At 36.3% G+C, this 14973-nt stretch overlaps 1 protein-coding gene across 1 annotated transcript in view; it reads left to right on the top strand.

The window, feature by feature from the left end:
* The window catches only part of LOC149776549 (uncharacterized), a 79139-nt gene that overhangs the window by 37569 nt on the left and 26597 nt on the right, over window positions 1-14973 (top strand). The window contains exons 11-12 of the mRNA XM_089941007.1: window positions 4522-4718; window positions 11377-11548. Coding sequence (XP_089797133.1) covers window positions 4522-4718; window positions 11377-11548 — 369 coding nt within the window. The remainder of the gene's footprint in view (window positions 1-4521; window positions 4719-11376; window positions 11549-14973) is intronic.

The following is a 14973-nucleotide window of genomic DNA, read 5'->3' as shown; positions in this document are numbered from 1 at the left end:
TCAGTGGTTAGTGTGCTGGACTTTTGACCAAAAGTGTGTGGGGTCAAATCCTACCATCAGACCAGCTTTGGTCAGCAACAAAAGTGTGTCCTTTGGCAAAGCACTTGACTCAATAAATAACCAACTTTTGTTGCTGTGCCATAAATCACTAAATTAGACCAATCATTCAGCGCAAGTTAAAAAATTAAAATCTACATGTAGTGAAAGTCATTGAGAGTGACCAGTGAATCATACCCTGGTGCTGTTTTCATTGTTGAATTATTGGTACCACATTTTAATCAGCCAGGTATTTTAATTTTCAAGGCAGAGTGTGTTGCAATTACGAGTGACTTTAGACAATTTTAATACGTAAAGTGTCAACATTAAAGGGTAAAGTTATTAACATTGTGGTAATGATAAATGCTTGTAATTAGCCCTTTAAAAAATATTTCCAATAGAAATAAGAAAATATATGAGGATTATAAAAAGAAGATCTGTTCATTAACAATGGTAGTCCCATAACAATTGTGTCCTTTTTTTCAATTTAAAATAAATCAATACAATATGCTGATCAGCATGCTGGGGGAACAAAATTCACTGAATGTCCCATAATTTACAGTACATGAAAAATTAATATGAGTTCTGTGTCCCAACTTGTTTATACACCACTCCCACGATAACTCTCGCCCTGATAATTCGTGAACCAGCTTATAATGTGGGGTCAGGCATGGATCCCATTTTTTATACCAGAAAATACCCCAAAAATGTATCCCTATTTGTTGAACAAAATTGGTAACGGAAACTTTGATGTATCGCTTGAAAACGGTAGATAGGACCTGGAAATTTTAATCAAGACAATGAAATATCAGATTTAAAAATAGGCCATACAGTTTTTTACATTTTCTTTCCAAAAGACATTCCTAGTACACCGCAATTAACAATATGTAAAGAAATTTCAATCAATGAAAATGTTACTTATGCAGAGTGGAGGCAGTACTTTAATAAATAAATACAAATTAAATAAAATTTTATCAATTGAAATTTGTGATCTAGTTCTATCTTTTAGTTCCTTTTAAGTGTAAAGGTCATGAATGCAATGTGTCCTCTTGAAATTAAACATAAAATTATGTCTTTTGAATCAAATAAAGGAGGTGGAATAAAAGAAAAGTTAAAAGGCACTAAAATCCAACAAACTTACAATCTAGCGGCCGCCCTGGTTGTATGTCAGGTGAACTCACTTCATTTGATCAATCGAATATTTATAAATATTATTGTGTATGTAACAAAAACTACCTTAAATTAACTGACTCTTTCATAATTGTGCCCAAAGATAACAAGGCAACCAAGTGAAATGAATCCTTTGTAAAATAAAGAGCTTGATTTCACAGATACGGACCATTGTGGACAAGCGACTTCCAGAGAATTCTTGAACTGGCACACAGAGATATCCTCAAAGATGATACATTTCATTATTACTTCAAATGAAATCACAACATCAATATTTATATGCTGGTGAGGAACATCTTTCAAAGATTTTGATTTCATTAGGACTCTAACAGAGTGTAGCTGGAAGAAAGATGGATATTGTAGTGTTAGGTATATTGTGAACTATGGCCATTTCCTCCTCCCTCCTTTTTGTTCTACTCCCCCCTTATATTTGTAACAAGTGGGTACCCCCCTCTCTGGCAGCTTCTCTGAAGTAAAAGCACTGGAATTGCAGTTGGAGAAGAAAGTATAGAAACTTAAGGGCAATGGTTAACATCTGGGTTACAATGACTTTCTTTTTAAATATCATTTCCCTTTCATATGACATTTATTTATTTCTGAATTGGTTTTGTTTCTTGTAGTTTAATTAGTAACTGAAGCACTATATACCTTGAGTAGTCACTGTAACCTGAAAACTGGTCATTGAAAAGTCATTGATTTTCAGCTTTCCTGATCTGTGTTAACTCTTTTCATGAATTATTTCATTTATTAAGTTTTGTGTTGTGCTAGTGAGTATTAATTTTAATTTCATTGTATTTTATTTGATTTGACCTTCTTTGACTGATCTTTTTGTGTGCCTGTGTGGACCTGATATTTAAAGAATGCATGGACATTGTGTTTATAACCCTTGTGGGAAGAAACTGATGACTTCAATTCCTGGATAAGGCCTTCCAAACATAGGACTAAAGCATCGTGTCGGCTATGTAGGTCGATAAACTTGTCATATTATTAGGTCTAGAAATTATTATTTTTTTGCTGGAAAAGGTCTTAAATATTTATCTAAATTTGTGGCAGGAACCCTGATATCAAGGTCAGTGCGAGGCAATGTGGTGCTCTGTGTGAAACAGACATTAGTGCCTCCCCAATCATTAACATTTTAGCTGATGAGAAAGCTCTTAAGAAACTTATGTCAGTTATGACCAAATGAAAAGATTATCATATGAAGACAAAACAAAGGCTTGTTTCATTTTAACTGCTTTGTTTGATTTTTCTCTCCTTTTCATCTCCAGTTTGGCACCCCTCTTGTAAAAAAAAATACATTTTCTGTGTTTGAACGCATTGCATGTGCATATTTTTGATTTCTCTAAGATGATGTTAAGTAAAGGTAAATAAAGACTTCATAATCCATGGGCCAGTTTGAGTTTACCCAGGAGACTAGGCTGTACTATAACGAGTAGTACATACACAGAGCAAATCGTGCCTAGCAACACTTAAATCCTTATTTATTCCCCAAAATATTAGATGTAAGTTTTGTTTTATTCATTGTGTTTACCAAATTGCATTCTTCCAGATGACAATCACATTTCAGCTGTTTAATTTACATTGATCCACACACTTACGAGTTACAATTTTTCAATGATAAAAGTGATCTTAAACATTGAGGTAATCTTTATGAAAAGGCACACACGTTTAATTGTGCAAGGCACATAACCAGCATTTATTCACATGACTGTTATATGTTCATGAAAGAATGGTAATAATAAAGGCTAAAATTTTTAATATTGATCCACTAAAGATCATCATCGATTGATTTTAGTTTTGTGTTTTGGCTATACATAATCATAATTTTCACATAATGCAAAGTAGGTTGTTTTGGCATCTTCTTTGTTTATAATTGGCAGATTTGTCTTTTGTTTTCCGACAGCAATCCAGGCCAGTTAATCATTAAAACCCAGAAACTGTCTTGGGTTAAGAGGGAATTTAGACCAGCTGTTGTACCGGTACTTTGAAGTGTGATTGCCTTTTACTCTGTAATATTAGCAAGATTACCATAGCTGTGTAAAATGGAGTATAGGGTCACTTACATCAAAGCAAACTACAACTCATGGTATTACAATAATTTTCGAAGCATTATTTCTGAAACTTCATTATTGTATTTTAGTCATTATTTAAGTTTAGTGCATTGGTGCCTATGATTTGAATCCAAGGGATGTACTTAATTCAGTCTGTTTTACTTCATTCAGCAGAAGCTCTAACCTTCAATGTACATGGTTTGGTGCCATTATATAAATATGTTGACTAACCTAAATGCGAGTGTCGCACCAAACACTATCGTTGTTTGTTGTTGTCATACTGGGATCACATTTTAATGAGTTGGGTATTTACATTTTTAAGGCAAAATAAAAATGTAATTATTGGTGCTTTGATACAAAACTGTAATGCAATAATGTATATATTCAGAAGGGAGAGGTACTGTTATATAATAACCCGGGAATGCTCAGTTCTCATCACTGTCCGATCAAATTATACTCAAATCTATATTAGGCAGAAACAATAAGAAAACATAAAATTAAATATATATATTGACTTTTAAAACAAATTACATTAACTTATAACATTTCCATGTAATAATCATACATGTCAACCCTGAGAGAGGTATGCATAAGGTTTACTAATATAACCATGTGCATCTTGTGATATCTCGTACTTTTAGGTCAGCTTATGCGGGGATCATTGACTTTTTAATGTTTATGCCTATTCAGTTTGGGGGTCAGGTATATGCAAACGAGCTTATACATGAGTATATATGGTAATTAACTATATTCCTAAAGGACTTGCAGCACGTGGCAACTCCATGGGTTGTAAATCATTAAATAAAGTCTTAACACCCCACAGTACAGTGTAGCTTGGGCCTGACTCCACTAATATCACAGCATAGTGGAGTGCAAATCAATGGCAACTACATGGCCTGGATGGAAATGGTCAGTGTAATGACCTTATTCATTGCCTGTCTGCAGATCCGATTTGTAAATACCCAATAACCTGTTCTGTTCAAACCGGGTGCATTATCAGTATGATTATGTAATAATGAGATATGTTTGCTTTGTCTGACCTATCTTTGTGGAGTATTTGTTGGCATATTAATGATGGTCAGTCAGTCCCAGTCATGCTTAATATTAATTTGCATCATGTTCCTCATGTACAGTAACCTCCATTTCAAGTAGACATTACCTGTCATTAATTGTTGAGGCCCATCTGACCAGTCAATCTGCCAGAAAATGTCCTGTGTGTGCATCAAGTTCATTCAAATTTCAGTTGCTTAAACATTTTTTACAGGCTCCATCCAGACAAAATCAACCTTTGAAACAACATACTCTGAACCCTAACATGATGACTTCGGCACGCCAGCAAAGACCACAACTTCAGGGCCGTGTTCCTGTTCAGAGTCGACTGCAGATGACATCACCACATAACCAAAATCAACAAGGGCAAGTCGGGGGACAAACCAGAATTGTGGACCAGAAGGGGAGAGTGTAAGTAGTCAGCTCCCCCCATTAAGCTGTAAAAGAATTACTTCACTGGCAACACATACAGTGGTCCCAATCTTATATGGCCACCCCTTCTGCACCTGGAAACTGGCCGTATTAGACAGGTGGCCTTTCCAGAGGGGGACTATATTTGTGAGATGGCATATAATAGGAAAGCTACATTTAACTTAAAGCCGTTAATATCTTCATTTAAATGTAGCATGAATTATTAAAATGTTCTTCTGGTTTTAAAAACCATGTTATTGCAAGGTAACATATATTAATAGTTATTCTTAGGCGTGAAAATTTTTATTTAAATCTTGATACATAGCTTGTTTCATATTTAAAATAATTTTTCCATTTTCTCCATTTTCCCACTGCTACAGAATATTCTCCTTATCTTTTACCATCTTGTTTATTTGAGTCTTCTCAACATAAAATGTGTCAGCAAGTGAATATTCTCCATTGTTGTCAAGTTAAATAACTTTTAAATTTTCTTCTAAAGTATTATTTCTTTGTTTATGTGACGACATGTTAAAGTTTTGTAATGATTTATTCTTATGTTGCTAACTGTACAGTTCTGTAATTTAATTTTGCAGATGAAACTTTTATAAAGGAAGTGCTATATTTATTGTCATATGATTTTTTTTGTTCTTAGTCTGGTACCTTGTTTTGTTCAAGGTTAATTTCTGTGTGTGTGTTAGTCCACCAAATCTATATTTAGCCTATGCTGATCATGCTATGATCTTCACAATTACATCCGGTTGTAATTTCAGTTAAAAACAAACCAAAAATCAAAAAAGCATCCACTATGTGAAACCCAAAGCTCTATCAAAACATTGCTGACCCCATTTCCTGTAAACATTGGTGTTAATGACATAATTCTAACCTTAGTGGTACATGTACTTAAGTTGACACTTCTTTTAGTAACGAAAACCTCACATCCAGAAACAGACACTGGGAGAGATAATTGGATTACTTACTTTACATAATTAAATATTTGTTCTGGGCACATTAATAATAAAATGTGTCTGCTTGTGAAATGGTAAATTTTACAATTGTGCACTACTATGTTGGCTGCTGGTTGCATTAGAGGGGTGGCATTTCTTGAGTGGTACTTTTTAACACAAACTAATCGATGTGAATGAATCCTGGCCGTAAAGAGGGGTGGCCTCTGGTAAGGGGGGCAATTCATGAAGGGGACTACTGTATATTGTTTATTTGCTTTGGACTGTATTGCAGGACAGTCTGATTTCTGTTATGTAATAGGTCACTGACAGTTGACATTTAAAAGCGATGGATCAAGTAACATTGTGAAAAGAAATTACTTTCTTTACATTTTAGGGCCTTAAGTTACATCTGTCTGTCTCCGTCTATCCATCAACAATATAGATTTTTTCCCAAGATGACTTAACTGAGAATTTTTGAATTTTATGCAAATTTGGTGTGCAGCTTTATATTTCTGAGACCCAGACAGAGTTACATTTGCAGCCTTCTGTGTCCTCATTTTAAGTAGTTATTGTCTCCGATTTCCCATTCTCTTTCTTTCCTCTCTGTGGCTTAACTTTGTCATGATTATTGGAGTTCCACCAAAATTAGATATCAGCTTCTTTTTGATGGGACCTCAGTGAGATAGTTTCCATTAGGCCTTTACATCATGTACAGGAGTTAAACTCACAGATTTCTTGTCCTCCAGATTTTATTTCCAAACAGTTTATATTGCATAAGGCATGAAGAGCAATTGCCTGTGAATGTGGTCCATTACAAATAGTTCTAGGTAGGAGGGGCCCCTGAGTGGCCGAGTGGTCTAAAGCACTCACCATTCAGGATCACTGCCATCTCACCTCTGTCTGCGTGTGTTCGAGTCCAAGGCTCGGCTAGCGTGGGTACATGGGAAAGCCTGCCAGTAGCTTCTCGTGGGTTGGTGGTTCTTCCCTGGGTTTTCCAGGGTTCTTCCTCCACCAGTTATACTGGCCGCCATCTATAGCCTATCTTGTGCTGACAAATGGTGTTAAACCCTAGAACAACAACAACAACAAGTTTTAGGTAGGTATCACTACACTAATTGAGCCAATCAGTGGTCCATCACTAATTATTCTAGGTATATATCACTATATTAATTTAGCCAATCATTGGTCCATTACTGATAGTTCTAGGTAGGTATCACTACACTAATGTAGATATCACTTATACTAATTTAGCAAATCATTGGTCGATTGCTAATAGTTCTGGGTAGGTATCACTAGACTCATTTAGCATATCAGTGGACCATCACTAATAGTTCTAGCAAGGTATCACTATATTAATTTAGCCAATCATTGGTCCATTACTAATACTTCTAGGTAGGTATCACTACACTATTTTAGCCAATCAGTGGTCCATCACTCTATGTAGGTATCACTACACTAATTAGCCAATCATCGGTCCATTACTAATACTTCTAGGTAGGTATCACTATACTAATTGAGCCAATAATCTGCTATCCTAAAGAAAATCAGTAATATTTTGTAACTGATTTGTCCTGGAGATTTGCTAACTAGTGAAGAATGTTACTTGAATTCAGTAGAAAACATCATTTAAGCCTCAACAGAAAATAATAGAAAATAAAAAGTGCCTTGCATTAAACTTTTTGGCTTTGGCATAGGGTGACAAAGCAAATAGGTGTGATTCAGCCAGTTCCAGAAAGGTCACTTGCACTAAAAATTACTTTCATTTAATTACAAGGCAACTATTTCCAGAAAATACAAGATAATATAAGCTGCTATTTGGATAGGTTTTGTTTAGATGCATATAAATATATGACTCGTACCCTAGATTTCATCAAAAATGTAGACAAATGAAGAAAATAGATAACAAGCTCAGTTAATGTAGTGTTACTTTGATTAGCATGAAGGTAAAATCCAATATGTGCATGTGCATGATTTGAATTTTTAGAGTACCTTTAAAAACTTGTCAGTCATATTGCTACTGTATCTGCAGTGTGGCAGTTTATAGTGATGTCTAGCACTGGGGTATCATGCTGCAGACATGTAACATGATGTCCCACCCAGTCACATTATCTGACACCAGGCCAACCAGTCCTAACACTAACCTCTTAATGCTGAGCACCTATTGAGGCAGCTGTTAGTACCATTGTTATAAGACTTTGGTATGACTTGGCCTGGGTTCAAACCCACGACCTCCCATTGTAAGGACGCTGATTTAAGCATCCCAGATTCATTTATTTTATACATGTAAAAAGGTTAGTAAATAAATCAGTTATTTGGTGCATTTTTAAAAAATGAAACCCATACAAATGTTATTTTGCTCCTTTAGTTCTTTCTTCCCTATGCCTATAGTATATTGATTAATTTGTACCAGTTGCACCTTCTGTCATATAACTGGTCATAGATAACAATTGCATTGGGCTGTTTAGTTTAGCTGTAACAGTGGCCATCTTGAAAATCTTGTCCTTACCCCATCTAGATTGAAAGACATATCAAGAATGTTTTTTTTTACTAGAAGTTTTCTTGTGGTGTCTAATTGGTACTAAATGAATATGGTGCCAATCTGACGTATAGTGTGACCACCATGACAGCCATTTTGAAAACCTTGTTATTGCTACTCCACCTGCAATGACTAATTATGATACCTGGTCCCTAGTGAAAATGTTGCCAGTCTAACCTTTCATATGAATGGTCATATCAGAGCTTTCACCAAAAGTCTTCTAATGGTACCTAGTTTGGTCTTGATAAAAATTATGCAGATCTTAAAATCGATATTGTTGTCACATTGGTTTGTTTGAAAATTGTGACCCTCAAGAATTTCACAGATGGTTTCAACACTTTGCACTTAAAAAGAAGAATTGCTTTTATCTTTAATTCCTGGAAATTCTTTTCAGACAACAGAACATCAGTCCCTTCAAGGGAATTGTTTCAGATGATGCAAATCCTGTGTCAGATATTGTTACTTTTGCCAAAAATAAAAAAATACTTTAATGACTTCTCAAACACTCGACAAAATTTGATGAAACAGACTTCTTCCCTGTATACAGCATTTTAACATTTGTAGAAATTAAATATGATGCCAAATCTTTATGAAATATGGCCACTGTTGCTAAGAAAAAAGAAAAGCATGTCCGAGGTGTCTTATGAAAACCACCTAACGGAATTTGACCATATTTGATAGAATGCTTTCTGGTATAAAAGGGCTTTCATATTCATACAAAAAGGCCAATCCACCTTCAAATATGACCACATTCTCAGAATTTAAATAAAAAAAAAGACAACTATAAAACTGCTCAGCAGAAATGTATCAAATTGAAAGCATTTCGGTCTATGGGGCTTTTAGATTATTCAGAAGATGCTGATTCAGCATCAAGTAGGGTCACTATTAATTAAAACGAAAATTCCTTCAAGTGACTTCTTTTCATAGGCACTCAGTGGAATGTGATCCAGTTTATAGAAAGCATTGTGGCATGAAGGGGTTTTATGCTTGTACAAAATGAATACTGCCAGTCTGCCATCAAATATGGCTGTTGTTACTTAAAAAAATCTAACTTGAAAAGATTCTTAAAAAAAACCAAGTAACAGAATTTGATGAAATTTGACAGAAAGTGTTATATCTTGAATGTTTTTCAGAATTTATACAGTTGATTCTGTTCTGCAATCAAATATGGCTGCCATTGTTAAAAGTAGAAAAATACATTTAAATAACAAAGTGTAAAAATACATTTGAATAACAAATAATAAAAAGGAGAATAGAATTTGATCAATTTTGACAGATTATTTTGGTGTTGGGTCCTTTCTGTATTGGACAAATGAGGCAGATCTCTGAGCAGATATGAACAAAGATACAAAAACTAGATAAACCTTGAAACAAATTGTTTTCATAACCTATCCAGTCATCAGCATTGAAGAAATATAAATGGAAAGCATTCATTTCCCAACTGCTCTTGTATTTTTTGCATTTGGCTGTTAGGCAGATGTCGGTCAGGATTTCAGGGCCACAAATGAAGTTTTTTGTGTGATTTTCTGAACATTCTCAATGTGGTTTTCCCCAAAATTTGGAAAATTGATTTCATTGATTGATGAAATGACTAATGCAGTTATGGTGCTAAGGTGATATAGAGAATTTCATATCATATAAAGTTATCATATATATATATATATATACAGTGGAGCCTCGTTAATCCGGACACAATCGTTCCCAGCGAATATGTCCGGATTAACAAGTTTTCCGGATAATTGAATCATGCACATTTTTTATTTTATGATATCATCACACCGTATATATGTACACGTATATGCTAGCTTTAAATGTAATGTACTGTATATTGACAGCGGCGTGGTGGGCCGACATGTCTGAGAACCACATGAATATGGCATCATCGACTTGTTGATATTTGGCATGGTGAGCGCGGGTTAGGTCTGCTGAGTCGGCAGGTACGGACAACCATTTGTCCTTGTTTTTTATAATGTCCGCAACTGTCGATTTGCCAATGTCTAAGGAATAGTAAGCTATAATATGCTGGCGTGTATCTTGAATTGTAGCTTTTTGGGTGATCTTCTTTGTGCTGGCAAATCTTTTTTATGCTGGCCGGTATCTCTACTCGTCTGCGCTTGCTTGATGGTGTCGCCATAATATATGTAAAAAGTACAACGAATACAAACTGTTATCTCCCAGTTAAATGTATAATGGTAAACTAATAAAATGCAGTCATATTTATAAGTCGTATTTTACATTTGCTAATGATTGACGTCCCCATTTTATTCGAAAATGAAGCCCTATACTGTCCACAGTTTAAAAATGTCAACTGTATTTGCACAGCAAACAATAAACTGTGATTGTTACATACAATTGGTAAACAACAAAGAGGCTTAATAACACTTTTAATTTATTTACCATATGTTATGTCAAAAAGCATGGATGATTTGATCCCAGTGTTTATTTAATTATTAACACCCCCGTCGGTGACTAGCTAAACAGACATTGTTTATACAATCGCTGGTTACAATATGGTCACGCTACTTAGTTATTGATAGTGGCCATAGATTATCAAGGGCTTCACTACTGTGTTTTATGTATTATTCTTCTGATTCTTACGATTTTTTGAATTTTCTTATTTTTGGACAGATTATTTCCGGATTATCGAGGCAAGTTTTAATGTAATTTTACACTTTGGTCCCTGATTTTGATTTCCGGATCCGGAACACAGATTTCTTGATTAACAGAGCAAATTAACGTTTAGGAATTACGTTCCCGTTGAATTATGTCCAGATAGCGAGGTTTCTGGATAAACGGTGTCCGGATTAACAAGGCTTCACTGTATATATATATATATATATATATATATATATATATATATATATATATATATATATATAAATATAAAGAGAGAGAGATGTCTCTGTAGTGCCAGTTTTATAAAGTTGTACAGAAGTATCATCTACAAAGACTAGCTGATCATTTTACTAGCCTCATGTTTCTGGGAAATCTCAAAAAGTGGTGAGAGTGTTGAAAAAGACTAGAATTTTTTTTCTTGTTGACAAATAGATGGTCTTTCAACTTGGATATACTGTGCATAGACAAAACAACCAGTTGATGATCTGTATTTAGACTTCTCATGCGAGAACTGTTTCACGTCAGTGATTGTTATACATGTTTTCTTGGCATCTATCTCCAGGTTTGTTAAAAAACAAGCAAGCAAAACTGTCCAACGTGGACCCAGTTCAAATCAAAACATTATAACGGTTATCTCATCTCCAAAGAAGAGACCCTCCAATGAGTCCACAGAGCAGCTGTCCACGCCAGAGGTCCCTGTGAAGGTTTTTAAAGTGGAGACACCCCAGCCTGAGGTACTGTATTTATGATGTAGACAATTCAGTAAAAAAATTCTTAATGACATTTTGAGCGTTATATAACTTTTTCAGAATTTTGACAAGTTTTCCTTTTTATTTTGTTGTACTTTATGCTTACATTTATTTAGAAGGGTTGATATTCCTTAAGTTTTTTGTCATCATCTTTACAAAATTTAAACTTTACTTTTAACTGGCAACATACATGCATTATTGTGCAGTTATGCTTTTAAATGCTAATACACATTGGACATGCATGCATGCACACTCACGCATGTTTGGTGGTTTTACTGATTGCAAATTAAATTTTAAAGAGGATCAGTGGAATAGTAACAACACATTTCCTGCTACTGCTGCATTTCTTTTCTGGGATTCAATCCCTTATCCAAACTACATGATTCCTTCCTTTAGTTAATATTTGATGTTCTGCATTTGCCCCCCTCCCCAATCCCCCCCCCCATCACAGTCCATATACTGAACACAGTTCTTTCCCTTGGATAACATACATCATAGACTTGTACAATATTGCTCATTGAAAATTGCCCTAATTCATGGCATAAAACATTTGCATTCTATCAATATTTTTGTCCTTTTGAGTTTTTAGTCTCCTCAGTCCTTTAGAGTAAGTGAATGTTGTGCTAATTTATGTGTCTTGCTTTGTTAATGTGCTTTTGTTAATTGTTCAGGTACTCGAGAAGACATCTTTTATTCATTTTTGTTTCCATATTTTTTTTTGTTTTAATATTTTTTGGGTAAGGAGTGGGAAGTGGGAGGCATATGAAGGCCCCAAGGGACACTCATTGCACCTGCTTTGTGTACAATTGGTGTGTCTGTTTATGGATGATTATCCAGTTGGTTATGTTTGGTTTGATGAAATGTGGACTTGCTCGTCTTCCTCATCTTCATTTTACGATCCCTTCCATTTCCATGACAGAGTTGGATATATTCCTCTTTTGTTGTGGAATAATGCCTCTGTAAGGCCAGAATGTTTTGGGACTTCCAAAGATTGCTAATGCTTGATCCAGTGTCATCAGTGCAGATGATTGATAATCCTGGATATTTCCCAAGAGAGGGTGAACACCAGAGACTGAACCAGGCCCCTGTTCCCCAGTAAAGGAGGAGCATCACCCTCTCTTGGTCAGTGCCCTGGTGAAGGTAACAAGCAAACTGTGTCATTCTGAGAATGCAAAGCTTTGTTTTCATACCTGGTAAATCTGATTTGGGCTCATCTTTCAGTTCATTGTCATCTGAGGAGTCTTTTGTCTGTTGACTGGTCACTGGGCATTGGACATCAGTCACCCACTGTGCTCCAGGATTTGAACACCTGTCATTGGGGTTATTGGTCTGGGAACAGACCTGGTCAAAATGCCCTATTTCTCTGGAGTTGGATGGCACTCTCTTAACTATGGACAGGGACTGGATTGTCATCCCCTTTCTCCTATGTTTCTGTTTAATCCCAACAGGGTATGGGGTCACCCTTTTCTGTGTAGTGAGGCTTCCTTTTCCCACATGGAGCAATAGATGTCCCTTCTTTGGCTTCAAGATGGTGCAGATGTTACATTCTGGCAACATGTCTTGTCCCATCAGGCTGTGTCCCACAAAAAGGAGAGGGCCCACCTCTCTCTGGGAAGGATGAGAAATGTTCTTATTTTCCACAAAGGTCCACTTTTAATGTCAGTCCCATCACCTTCCTTGAGGGGCTTCACAACAAAGTGACCCTATATGCCTTCTCTACAGAGGGACACTAGACACATAGTCCTGTCTGACCTCAGGAGCGAGTTGAGGATGATGACATTGTTTCCATAATGGTGAACTCTAAGTTTGTTGAGGAACAGGTGACTGTCCCTCTATCTCCATTAGGGTCCCCATCTTATTTTGGTGTTGGAGAAGAAAGTCTTTGGGCTCTGAGGAAGAAATGAATCTCTTCAGTCTAGAGATGTTTTCATGGGCAGCATCATGTTGAGACCTTCTGTTGCTCCAGCATTCTGTGATGGTTTTGCAGCTTGCACAGAAGTTTTCCTGTGGACAAGTTCACCAGGCAGGAGAACTGCTGGTTTCTGCATCCAGTTATAGAGTCCACTTGCTGACTTTTAAACAATGGAGCATGGGGATTTTGGTTGGGACCTGGGCTATGCTCCTAGTTAAAATGTTGGAGGTATTAAGGCCCATACACTATATAGTATCATAATCACTAAGCAAACTTATTTTTGGCAGCTCCATGAGTCTTGTGAAATAGGAGTCATTGTCTCAGCAGCTCATCAGATGTTGCTGGAGGTTGTAGCAGAGACATTGAAGCAAGCACTTTCAGTGTCCATCGTGCTGTCTACAGAGCTTCACCATTTTTGCAGGGATGCTGCTTTGGAATTGTCAAAGGATGTTGCTGAGCCACAGCAAGAACCTGCTGATGTCAGCTCCTCTTGCAGCAGAGACACCTTTTGAAGGCCTCATCCCCTCCATGGCATCTCAGGATTTGAGGGATCAGAATCACCACTCCCTTGTAGCTGCTCCTGGCCTGTCTGTGCAGGCCAAGAAATGCATTAGCTTGACTGCCAATTTGGACTTTCTTCCAAATTTTTAAAGTAGGCACAACTCAAGCAGCCTCAAATGCATCATCAATTCAAAGCTCTCCCAGACTCTTTGTTCACTAGACAAGGTGCCAAGAAAAGCAAAGAGAGAAATTCTTGAGTCATCTTCTCGAGCCCTAGGAGGAAGGGGTTAGGCCTTAGGGACTCATTTACCTTCCTGGTGGCCCCAGTTGGGGCTTGGCTAGCACTGTTTTTAATGGTTTGGTTGGGCCTATGCATTGAAGGTCCATTCTGCCCTAAATGATAGCTATCAGATTCGTTTCTAGGAACATCCTCTGCTATTATGGATCCCCATCTTTCACCAGTCCAAAATGCCATGTTTAAGTGAAGAGGTACCCACCCTTCTGCAGGTTCTATACATGATTTTTTCATTTTTGTCAATTTTTATTTGAATTTGTCTCATTTTCAAACTTCACCATTTAAGGTGTTCAAACGTAGCATCATTGTTTCATGTTGTACTTAGGTTAATCATGCTCTATATGTGATCTTGCACACTCTTTTAGTAACAGATGTTGTTTTGAAGACATATTAACACATTTGTGCATGGTTTATTACTTTGCTGTTGTCTTTGTCCCATCATAATCTAAAAGAATGATGGCAGAATGTTCCAAATGCAAGAAATCTATAGCTAGCAAGGATAACCATGACTCCTGCATTGCTTGCATTAAATGCACCTAGTCAGACATGCAGCCCAAGTATAATTGGTCTACTATTCTATGCAAATTGGCAAAAAACTGAGAAAGACAAAATCCAGCATCAGAAAGATATCTTGAATAGTCCATCCTAAAACTGAATCATTGGTGAGCTTAATGGGTGACATTGTTGGGCTATCTCCCACCC

The sequence above is a fragment of the Sinohyriopsis cumingii genome, chromosome 18, assembly GCF_028554795.1.
Source record: "Sinohyriopsis cumingii isolate HCF-2022 chromosome 18, ASM2855479v2, whole genome shotgun sequence".
Classification (NCBI taxonomy): Eukaryota; Metazoa; Mollusca; class Bivalvia; order Unionida; family Unionidae; genus Sinohyriopsis; species Sinohyriopsis cumingii.
Note: the sequence above shows the minus strand (reverse complement) of the source record. Positions and strands in the feature narration are given on the sequence as shown.